Below are 13,087 nucleotides of genomic sequence, written 5' to 3' on the forward strand. Positions count from 1 at the left end.
TTGGCTGCAACACTCCAAACTCTTCTAATGTTAGATTTGGTTGGCTGCAACATTCCGTTCACTTCTAATGTAAGGCTTGGTTGTCTGTAACACTCCATTCACTTCCAATGTTAGATTTGGTTGGCTGCAACATTCCGTTCACTTCTAATGTAAGGCTTGGTTGTCTGTAACACTCCATTCACTTCCAATGTTAGATTTGGTTGGCTGAAAGGGCGGGTTTAACGGGGCGTCTTGGGTGACTTTTTTGGAATTAGATGTAACACACGTAGTGTCAATTAAGAAACATACAAGAGCGGAATAAAAGGGGCCGACGAATGATAGGGCCGACGAATGATAAGGGAGCGAAAAAGATAAGAATGCCGAAAGACCGGGGCCACCGAGGATAGAGGGACGACGAGAGACGGGGAGGGGGAAACAAAGATAAGAATGACGAAGTTTGGGGGCGACGAGAGACAGGCGGCGAACAAAAATATGGATGTCGAATATGTATCTTGATTGTTCGATGTGTGCTAAATACACATTCATTAAATGTCTTACTGTAGAATGCGAATATCTTTCAATAAACATCAGCCTCACGATGTGGATTTTCTGACCTAACAACATTACAAGCGTGCAATTCGTAATTGTAACCGCACTCATGTCGCTTGGTGGGGATTGGGGGGAGGGGGCAAAAACATGACACACGGCTTAGCCTCCAACGTTTTAGTTAAGACAGTGATTTTATGACAGATATGGTAGAATCTTAGTTTGTGAGGGAAGTGTGCTGGGCTCCGAAAGTTGGAGGGGTGTGGGGCCACCCAAATGAGTGTCCGCTCCCTCCGAGAGAATGTCTTTAATCCGCCACTGGTTTGCTGCAATACTCCATTCACTTCTAATGTTACAATTGGTTGTCTGAAATACTCCAAACATTCCGAAAAGCTTTCTAATGTTATATTTAGTTGACTGAAACTCTCCAAACCGTTTATCAGTGTTTCAATTTAGTTAGCTGCAATTCTCCAAAATATTTATATCAATTGTACAAATAGTTACTGAATGTCGAGGCGAGGGTCATCCTATGCTCGTCAGATAAGTTAAGTTTTGAAAAGAAAACGTTAAGAAGTTTAACACCATTAAGCCTTGTTGCCATGCTATGAAAAACTCAATATGCTGACCAAGGCAGAAATTTATTTTATTTTAAAACATAAACTAAACGTAACGTTTCAACCTTCTAGCAAGGTCTTCTTCAGACTCTGTACCAAGTACAAATGAAACAAGGTACAAAACAGAAAGAGATATATACACAGAAATCACTCCCCTCCAGACACAAGATTATTAGAAAGTTGTTTCTGGAACATTCCAGCAGGTGGCCTTTCCATGTCAACTGTACTTTCACCTGACAGGCGATTTAGCTAAACATTTCCTTTCATCTGGAAAGTGGTTGGACTCTTTATCTCACGTTCTTCTTCCTTTCTTTCTTCATTCTTCTTCCTTCTTCTCTCCCCTTTCGCCCTTGTCCTTTCCACTCTTTCTAACACCTTCTTCTATTCTTTGTTTATGTCCAGCAGTGTAGTGTCACCGGTGCGAGAGCTGAAATCGCCAGGGATTCTCCCCTTCAAGACGCCCCTGCTGCTGTCATGGATCTCGTCACTTACTGCCACCAGTACGACCTATCTCCCTGAACATTGAAAAAATGAAATGGTACAGAGCAACCCCCCCCCCCCCCACAGCTCTAACCCCCCTTAAGAAGAAACATGAGCATTTTTCATGTCCATACTCCCTCTTTGCTCTGTCCTGCCAGGCAGTGTATCTTAACGACACATTGGAACTTTCCGGGTACAGTCAACGACCCGTTTTGAGACCCCACCCCTGTGGATATGCAACCTGTCAGGCCACCTCTGCACAGTTTCATCCCAGCAGTGGCCATATTAGTGTTCCCCCTTCTTGGAATGGCTGAGTCGTCGCAAACCCTGGATACCTTGCATACCGTATGCAACGGCAACGTACAGTTCCGTTCTCGTATGCAACCAGCAACATTTTTCTCTCTCTCCGGTGTCGGCATAAGATGTGTGCCGGAAGAATGGAATGGCGTGTGCTTTGAACTTTCGGGGGGCTGTCATAACCCCCCCCCCCATCAGTGACTGCCATTGGACATTGCATATTTTGGGGCCTGCTAAAGCTACTTGAACTGTCTCTTCATGGACTGCCCTGTGTTCGCCCGCCCCACTGCCCACGTGCCTTTCATCTACTGAACTGTATTCCTGAATTTTGCACACCGGGATTCGAACCCGGTCAACCAGTGCACTTGTGTTCAGTCAAGGACCGTGCCTCTCCCGGAACAGTGCATCGTACCCCAGGACTCCAGCGTTCGCGTGTGTCTGGATTGTCCTGCCTTCTGACTTCACATGTTGTGCAACGAGGAATCTTATACCTATTTCCCGATATCCTAAATATATTGTGCTACGAACGTCAATAGCATGTGAAAATATAATCTTCAACTATCTTATTATCTTCGTGTGGTTGTGGGTAACCAATACTGAGTGTGTTGTTTATTTTATTGGCTTCAGTGCAGGAAGGGAAGGGAAGATGAAGCGATTATCTATGAAGTGAAGTGTAAAGAATGTCAGAGTGTGTACATAGGAGAAACGAAAAAGAGGCTGAAAGACAGGTTGAAACAACATAGGGAGAAATGCGATATTTCAACACACGACAGAAACAGAACATGACATAGAGTGGGATGAGGCTAAGCAGATAGGAAGGGAGAAGAGAATACTAGTGAGGAAATGGAAAGAGGCCAAGGAAATCGAGAAGAAAGGGGAAGAAGACACAAAGAACTGGAATGGGGGACTGAAGATAAACAAAGAATGGATGAAGGAGTTATAGAGATTGGAAAGGACAAGAGCGAAAAAGGAGAAAAGAAGGAAGAGGAATGAAGAAAGAAAGGAAAAAGAACGTGAGATAAAGAGTCCAACCACTTTCCAGATGAAAGGAAATGTTTAGCTAAATCGCCTGTCAGGTGAAAGTACAGTTGGCATGGGAAGGTCACCTGCTGCAATGTTCCAGAAACAACTTTCTAATAATCTTGTGTCTGGAGGGGAGTGATTTTTGTGTATATATATCTTTCTGTTTTGCACCTTGTTTCATTTGTACTTGGTACAGAGTCTGAAGAATACCTTGCTAGAAGGTTGAAACGTTACGTTTAGTTTATGTTTTAAAATAAAATAAATTTCTGCCTTGGTCAGCATATTGTGTTAGGAACAAGCGTAAAGTGTTTTCTCTGACGTCAATTCAGATTAAGGGTAAACATTTCGGTTTTAGAGAACTTCGGATATATAGTGAACCAATTACGTTATGAGAGGAGTTCACTGTATTTCTCTTTTCATTGAGTGGCACCTAGTCACATAGTCACAATTAAAGCAAACTATTCGTGATTTCTACGGAATCGATTATTCAGTTTTTTTTCAAAGAGTGGTGTTATTTTTTCGAATATTTGGTTTTTATTTTAGCGAAATTTTCTGAAAAACATTCCTACATTTAAACCTCCATTGGGCTCAAACTAGTATTTTAATTTGTAGATTACATGTTCTTGGTCTACACATGCACGTGACAGTTTCAAATGTTAGAATATACTTTCTCGCACGGCAAATACCGTTACCGATTTTATGGTGTTCGTGTGACGGTATGTGCACACTCGATCTCCGCCAAAACCACGCCACTTTCCTCGGTAATGCAAAATTTTTCGATAGAAGGTGAATAATCGTGGGAAATTCCCATCTACACGTCGTTTCATGTAACTGTCGGAATTATTCCATGTATAATACATCACAGTTCTGGGGAGGGGGTGCAATTTTGGAAATCTTGCACATTATAATGCACAATTATGGTAATTTTATTTCTTAAGCCTAAAACATAAGAATGTTGGATTTTTGCGATATTTTTCGTTTTTCAAGCACAAAATGTGTTGAAATTTGCGAAAAGGCCACAATTCGCATTTTAAGCCAGATTTGCTCTTTCGACTACATAAAAATTTATTTGGAATGTGTCATTTCACATACATAAATACTTTTAAGCAACGATTAACATTTCGCGTTTGCCAAAAATTCGAGGCCCCTAATATCGTAGCTCAAACCTGGCAACCTCAAAATCACCATTGGATAGAGAGAAACCAACGGATGCGGAAGGATCAAAGGATAGGCTTTGGCTTGGGATAAAGCGTACGATGCAGGATACTTTTTTTGGCAATAGATACAATTTTCTATCATCTCCAGGGAAGAAAGGTTAAAAGTCTAGCCTCCCGCACCGCACTGCGCTGATTTCCCCCCATGCCCCCCTTCATCCCCGACGCAACCGCATCCACCCCCCTCCCTCCCTTCCGTCCCTTCAGGTCCCATTGGACTACTCACTTTAGACGCACAGTTTGCGTTTGCAGTGCGGTCCCCTCTTCCCATGTCAGTGATGCCAACCTTATTTTCTGTAGAATTCCCTCCAAGAAGATGAAAATTTCCCATTTCTTACAAAACAATTTCTTATCTTAAAAATTCTCTGGGTGGAGATTTTTGCGACGATGTTTCTACATTGATAAAGTTACTCTAGGTTGATTATTTTGGTTTATTTTGCTTCTCTTTTCTGCCACTTTTGATTAATCGCGACGATGAGGGATGAGATGATGAAATTGATGAAGGGCCACTCACAAATGACACCTATGCGTAGCCCAACTGCTCTGGAGTTCAGCAACCTCTAATCAATCTTTACTTGGGGGGGGGGGGGCAATCCTGGATGATTTTGTGCCCAGCTTCCAGCGTAGCCGGGATGGAGAATGTGTAGAGCCTTACATCCACACCTGAGTCTGGTTTGGTTTATTTTATTTCGCTTTTCTGCCGCTGTTTGCTAATCTCGAAGATTAATGAGTGATGATATGATGAAATTGATGAAGGGACACTCACAGAGAACATCCATGTTCAGGCCAGGATTCGAACCCGGGACCCCTGTCGTCGTAGCGCGCTGTGCTTAAAGAGGTTGGCCGCACACATTCTTACATGTGTTCATGGGACGATGCAATGCACGGGGATAGCTTCACACTGTACATTTTTCTCATTAAAATTTCCCTTTTCTAAGATAAATCCCCTTTCGTAAGAATAAAATTAACCCTCTCCTAAGAAAAAAGTCACGTCTCTGTGGGATTTTTTTCAGTCTTAATGAAAACTTCCCCTTCATACTTACTAACGTAAAACACTTCAGCAAAAGTTTTAGTGAAGAACCTCCACACACATTTTAATAAAATCCCTTTTTTTCCCTCGGAGAGAAAAATTTCCCTCGATCCACCATCACTGTCCCCTCTCCCCCTTTCCAGCTCGTACTCCACAGCCCGGCGGCCGTAGATCAGAGAATTCTGCATTAGGGCAAAACCCGTCGCTTTTGGGAGGAGAGGGGGAGAGAGCACACTGTTGCCAAACTTACCGTCTGACTCCTGCGGGATGCTGAGACAGATCTTCCACCCCAGACTCCAGCTCCGGGATTTGGCATCTTTCGAAGACCGGATATCCGAATTTCGTGGAGCTGGGAAGAAGATTGCTGAGGCGCGAAGTGATTTTTCTTAGCTGAAATAATTTCTTGCCATACAGAAACACTGACTCTCCAGTAGAGAAAGTGGCTAATAGATGTCAGTGTGGATATTATGATAAGCGATTTGGTAAGGCTGGAAGATTAGGCATACTTATTATTAGAGACCGGATATGGAATTACATGATTTTTTTCTGTTCATGTTCTGTTAATATTGTCAGTTGAAGTCAGTGAAATGACGTTTCATGCCAAAATGGAACCTAACAGCCTACATTTTAAAGCACATATATTTTAGGTAAAGTTATCGATAATTTTACAGATCCGATATCCATAAATATATTTTAATATGGTGTAATATTCTGCCACTTTTAAAATAATTGTTATGGATATAGACATCCATGCCCTACTCCCGGGTCCGAATCGAGGCCTAGGTATCGTTGTTCTTTGTGAGTGTCCATTCATTAAATCGTATCATCAGCCATCCTTATCGTCGCGATTAGCCAAAAGTGGCAGAGAAGTGAATCTAAATAACAAAAATGAAGTTAAATCGAGATGTACATACTATACGCAACATACAGAGCATGTCGCTATACAAACTTTTGTAGGGAAAACAACTTTTCTTTGTAACGTTTTTCTGTTTGACATACGTATTGCTAGAAACACTAGAAAATAGGATTTTTTACTTGAATGATTGCAACCGTGTCGCACAAGTTCACAGTTGAAGTAAATGAACTCAAACGAAATTTTGTGTTCTTGTTATCTAACATAGCTTTTCTGCAACTTTTGGCTAATCACGACGATGAGGAATGATGAAATTGATGAAGGAACTCTGGCAAAAACCACCCATGTCCAGGTCGGGGTTCGAACACGAGACCCCTGGCGAGCTATCTATAGATAATATCCACTTTGCATGTCTGAACGTTGCATGGAAAAGTAATTTCGGTTAATTTAAAATTTTTAAGTATCATACATTCTAGTTTAACGAAATCTCGATAAATGGGACTTTCCTTACACATCAACCAATCCTTATCACCACAACCCCCAGCGAACCTTAAACTACATAAACAAAATATCTTATAACCCATATACACATTTTTGCACGGTATTTTGGGGCATATTAATTGTGGATACCCTCCGGAAAATATCCCTACCTCCACCCCCACTACCTGCCACATGACTATTTTTGCTGGCTGTTCACAGTATGAATAAGAAATGGATTTGCTGCTTCATCCTTATGTCTTCAAGAGAGATGCTTACATTTGAACACCAGGTAGAGGACAAATTTATTTTGAATTATTTCCGCAACATCTCTTTCTCATGTTGTCGTATTATAATTTGGGTTTAACAAAGCTAGGTAATTCTATTAAAATCATTTTTAATGTAACTCAAGTACGGTGCCAGCTTACCTGAGACTATTTAAATCACGTTTCCTGTGGTGCAGACTAGCCAGCACAACTTTAGTGTTCTCCGGGTTGCATAACATTCTGTCAACTACGCAAAGGCGGGAAAATATCCTGAATCTGCTGATCAGAAAGTCAGTCCAATGTAACGAAAGTGGGACAAAAAGTGAAATAACTGGTAGACACAAAAGGCGATTGAAGAAGGAGTTCGTGGCCTTCATCGTAGCTCCTACCCCATACGTGAAGATCTTCAGAGAATCTCTCAGAAATGTGAAACAAGCATATTGTACGTAGCACTAATGAAGCGAGTAGACGCTCTCAAGACTCCAGAAGAGATTTAATGACAACGGAATATTCAAAACGAAAAAAAGAGATTTGACTTTGTTACTTTTATTATAACGAACTCTTTGTGTGTGTGCATGTATATATATATATATATATATGCACGTACAATCATGACAACTCAGTACTGTATTACAAGGTAACAATATTTGACATTCCTTGTAATACGCATTTCAGGTACCATTTTATAATATAAAAGTTTCACAACTTGATGAAAAACTGATACAATATGAAGATTCAAATCCTTATTTAATAATAAAAATTAAATTATACTAGCTTGAATATTGACATAAAAATCAACATACACACACCACGAATATTTTCTTTGGAAGAATGCGTGATATATAAAGTTTGTTCTTTAAATAAACTTCGGAAGAAACAATGTTGAAAGACAAAAATACATTTACACACAATGTCATGATTAATGTAATATAGCTGCGTAGGTAGTGAGAAAATTCATTTTATGTTTTCTTTAGAAAATGTCCAACAATAGAAACGGCAAGATAAAATAAAATCTTCTAGCTGTATCAAAAAATATCAATCAAGCCTCTAATAATGTCCTCATATTGTAATAATAACATTTCAATAATACTTATGTACAATTGATGGCAATCGCATTTAAATTATGACAACAATGAACAAATATTGAGGTATGAAAACTTATATGAGCCGTTTTTAAAAAGAGAACAATTCAAAACATTTCACTTGCCTTGAAACTAATAATATTACAAAATAATAATAATACGAAACTTGTAATAACATTTCTAGTAATCCCCAATCAATAGTAACATAAATTAAAACTAATTTGTGTTGGTTTTACTGAAATATAATTTTGCTACAATGAAGTTTAACAGAATAATCACACGTTAATTTCAAGATTTCTAATCATTTTTTGCCAAGTGTTTTGAATTGATTCTACAATAACAATACTAAATATTTAGTATGATTTTGATCACTAACACTAATCTTTGTAACGTTATTCTCGAAAGTTCTTGCTTCGATTATTACCGTCCCGCCACCAATACAAGTCGGCCATCTTGAGAATTCCCAGGATTCAACGCGGCACGTTTCTTCGCCAGTGCTGCCCTCTCTCTTGCGATCTGCGCATGCTCAGCTGTGATTTTCTGCTTCAAGGTCAAATGAAGGAGCTTAGCTGCTGCCACCGCTGGAGTGTCGGACACTGGCGGAGGGAAGTTGGACAGTTTGGGGTGGAAGCCATATTTGTCAGCCACATACTCCACAGTTCTTATTTGATGACGTGGATCTATGTACGAATATACTCCTGCAAATATGAACAGGACACCTTATTATGTAAAAGACAACAGTTGATTCCAAGTAAAAAAAAAAAAAAACCTTAACTTTTAGTAGAATAATATTCTAATCATGGCCGCATGCAAGGGGAGGGTTTAACGGGTCCAAACCCCTGACATTGGTCTAATAAACATCTTGCAATAATTACATAATCAAAATCAACAATTATAATGGATGGTCACATATTTTTCAATATTCTTCAAAAATATACACTGCAGTTAGCAATAATAAACTGTATGTAATCTCAAATAGTGAAAATTCAGACATATTTTGATATATTTTTTTCAGTAGTTGAATGCACTCCAGCAGTAAGCATAATGAATAATAATAATGCTGTTGTTAAGAGCTGCACATTGATACATACACACAACAAGATTGTTTAAAAGAAACATATTTTTGATTAATTGTAAACTGTTTAATGTTTTCAAATATAAGCTCCCGGGTTCGATTCCTTGCCTGGGCATGGGCGATCTTTGTAATTGTCCCTTCATCGATTTCATCACATCATCACTCATCCACATCGTCGCGATTAACCAAAAGTGGCAGCAAGACAACTTAATTCTGTCAATCAAATATAATCACTAACATCAAGCAATACTCATTACCAGTAGCGCCGATGCGGGGGGGGGGGTGAGTTTACTTACTCTTGGTAGACAAACCTTAGCATTAGAATGCTACAGTGCATGGGACAAAAACTGGCAAGAACAGGGGCGCAACTGCTCTTCCCTCACTAATCGCCATCACTGCTCATTAGTATTATTATTAGCGGTCTAAAATATTAATATGTTGCTACCCTTGGACACCTGAAGGTTTAACCCCTCCCGTTATTGCTACGGCCCTGGTACTAATGTTAATAATAATAACAACAAAGAATGATACTATGTAATAATCAGTGCTCGAAAAAATTTATTCAAAGCTAGGTGCCAGCTCAGAAAATCAGGCGCCAGGAAACTACCTACTAGCAATTGTGCATACTACAGACTGTTTCAAAAGTCGCACAACACAAACTTTGAAAATGTATATCATGAAAACCGTAAGAGGTATTTACACCAGGTTTTCTGCACTAAACTAATCATGTACGCTATCACTGGGTTAATAAATTTATGTTAGCATGTATCCAAATAAAAGCAATTACATTATTTTAATAAATATTGTTAATTTGCTGAAAACATCTGAGAATTGATTTTCAATAATATATACCAACGTAGAAATTTTTAGCGAAAAATGCAGGTTTGACCAGGACTCGAACACGGGTCTCTGATATACCGTGCCATTGTTCTAACCAATGATCCCACAAATTGTTTAGAGTTGGTATTATTATTGAAGATTAGGCACACACAGGAGATTTACTACGTAGAAATTTTCAGCGAAAAATGCATTAACATCTCTACGCTGGGAGGAACCAAGCAATGTCGAAGTCTACTGTGTTTCAAAGGCAACAGATCCCGTTGCGGTAGCACTAGAATATACGATTCCACAGGTAAAACAGCGACAGGGAAAAATCAGTGGTTAGAGAAATCGTACGGTATGCCAGAGACCCAGGTTCGAGTCCTGGTCGAGCCTGCATTTTTCGCTGAAAATTTCTACGTATTACATCTCCTGTGTGTGCCTAATCTTCAATAATAATACCAACTCTAAACAATTTGTGGGATTATTTGTTGGTGTTTGACTAGTCGTAAAACAGTTGGTTTGTGAGGTACAGCAGAAGCAGGGGATTTTTCTTGGAAAACCTCTTGCACATGAGTGTAAGAATGAGTAGTAAAATACTCTTCAGCAATGCACACGCGCTGCTCCAAAGAATACGCCATGCTGAATCATGAATCAATTAAATGAACAGGCATAGTAGCGTCGAAAGTGAGCGAAGAGAATTCAGTGTAACCAGAGGCAGACTAGGATTCTCTCAAGAGTCCAATTTCGGCACAAAATCTTGATTTATGATTTTCCACGTAAATGTATAGCCAATACTTAGGCACATGTGGCGTGCGTCTGTTGACAATATTTCGACCTGCTAGCATTACCATACATGTCCCAAAAATGGCACTTTTTCACTCAACCCATAAAATCGCCAATCAAAAATCCATCAAATGTTTGACCAATATTGGTTGCAAATGACAGATTGACATGGCATCAGTCATCAGACATCTAATTATGACCCTTCGATAATTTCTTACGTATTTTTCTCATTCAAAAGTGCATTTCTGGAAAATTTTTAACGCTGCCTTCCGCCAGTTATTAATTTATCTAAATTTTCTGTATGGAGAAAACTGATAATTTTAAGCATTGTAAAATATCTCAATGGGTGAGACTTTATAAAGCAGAAAACCCGGTGTAAATATCTCTTACGGTTTTCAAGATATACATTTTCAAATTTGGGTTGTGCAACTTTTGAAACACTCTGTCTAAGAAGCTGAACATCACGGTATTCAAAACATCGCTAAATCATTCCAAAAAAAGGAAATCGGTTGTGTGGGGACAAAGAGTAAGAAATTATTACTGTCTCTTGAATGTTCACAACGTTGATTTAAAAAAAAACATCTGCTAACTTACGCTGTACTGCAATTTGAACTTCAAAGCATCAAACTTTCATACATATTACAGCACAAGATCACAGTCGCCAGGCTAAAATTTTTAGTCGCCATGGCGACCTGGCGACCGGGATTTTTCGAGCCCTGCAATAATTACTAAACAAGTTCGTAACAGGGAGTACAAAGAATGAAGCTATTTGGTAAATGTGGTGTTTAAATAGGTCGCAGCAAATACTTCAAGGACATGAAAGATTTTTCATTGGATTTAATACAAATACTTATTTAAGACAAACAAACATATTTTCATCGTAAAAGTAGCGCGTTCACTGCGTTGCATTGGTCCTATATTGTACTTTTCATTACTGGTTTTCAGATATCGAAAACGAACACTTTCTCCGTACAGTTGCGGCCAAGTTCAATTCAGTTTCACTTTCATTCTGGCGTAGCGCCGAGATCAGGACATGTCCCGCCATCTGTACGCGGTGCCCCGTACTACTACCGATCCGCGCACTGCCGCGACATGAATTATAAACCCGCATTGCCGTGCCCGGAGCCAATACGAATTTCGTTCGGGATCCATAGATTCTACTGTTCCTAGCCTTCGGGTAGGCCTTGTACGCAATTCTTTCCCTCGGTTTTATTGTGAATTACACAAGTTTTACGGCTGAAGGCAACGCCGAGCCTAGTTTCGAACCGAGCCCTGAAGGTTCCATTAAGGGCTTGGTGGCTGGCTGTGGCAATCCTCTGTTATCTTGGGCAGGCCCCGTCTGTGAATGTCTTACAGCGAGATTAGTTGGGAGGCGCATGCGATAGAAACGCGTTTTGTGATGTTCTTCTATTCTTCAGCCTAGGAAAACGTTCCAAACATGAGCCGGGTGCGAAATCACTGCAGATTGGTGGGAGGGGGAGGGGGGAAGGAGGATTGAGACAGGCAGACACACATATACACACACTATATATATATATATATATATATACATTAGGGATGGGTCGATATGAAATTTTGGCCGATACCGATAACCGATATTCTACCGATCCGATATAAAATTAGAAATGGTCCTTGAAGACCCTGAAAGGTTCATTGACCTCCTTAATAAATGTGTGTTTTGAGATGACTGCAATGAAAAAGAAATAGCATATTTAGACATTTACTTTTTTTTAAAATTAGGGCATGGAGATTATCCATAAAAATTACAACAAAATGGCAGAATTTTCCACTAAATTATCAGATATTTATCGATATATCGGATCGGTAAAATAATCGGTAATTTTACCGATAAACCGATACATCGATATGCCTATATCGGCCGATACTGATAGAGTATACCGATTAATCGGTTCCATCCCTAATATAGCTATATGTGTGTGTGTGTGTGTGTGTGTAATGCCATTAAATATGTGTCAATTATTAAAAAATCAAATTATATTATAAAATATACAATATATTATATCGACTGTATTTCATTCAAAATGTAATTGCAAGTTAAAGATTTTGATGTACTACTGATGCTATGCACAATGATTTGCGTAAGGGAGGAGCGGCAAAAATAACAGACATTAAGAAGATAATAGTTTCCTGTATAAAATTCACATATAAATGCTATTACGTGTTTTATTAATATATTAATATACATGTTCATATACTTCGTGGTTGCTAACGAAAGGCTATGAGAAATGGAGAAGAAATAAGTCGGTCTAATTTCTGTGTTCTGGGGATTGCTGGGTGGATTCAGTTTCCTAAGAGATGAGGCTCTTTGTTGTCCGTTATGCTATCGATATTATTCCAGTCAAGTATATTCGAATCCCAAACTAATTGTTTATGTTCATTGTTAAAACAAAAACTCTCCCTCCCCCGGAAGAAGTTTTTGGGGGGGAATTTCAGAACAAGATCGTTGGTGGGGGAATTCCCCCGGTTCCCCCCCCCCCCCGGGATTTCGCACCCTGCATGAGCGTCTGGAGGGGGTCGAACCAGTC

The 13,087-nt window shown here is 39.5% G+C and overlaps 1 protein-coding gene across 1 annotated transcript in view; it reads right to left on the reverse strand.

Annotated features, from left to right (window-relative positions):
• Positions 1-7,340: 7,340 nt before the first annotated feature.
• The window catches only part of LOC146003158 (larval cuticle protein A2B-like), a 28,597-nt gene continuing 22,850 nt past the window's right edge, over positions 7,341-13,087 (reverse strand). The window contains exon 3 of the mRNA XM_083141340.1: positions 7,341-8,559. Within this exon, the coding sequence (XP_082997466.1) occupies positions 8,282-8,559 (278 nt within the window). The 3' untranslated portion in view covers positions 7,341-8,281. The remainder of the gene's footprint in view (positions 8,560-13,087) is intronic.

This window comes from Lepisma saccharinum, chromosome 19 (genome assembly GCF_977018435.1).
Source record: "Lepisma saccharinum chromosome 19, izLepSacc3.1, whole genome shotgun sequence".
In the NCBI taxonomy this organism is placed as follows: Eukaryota; Metazoa; Arthropoda; class Insecta; order Zygentoma; family Lepismatidae; genus Lepisma; species Lepisma saccharinum.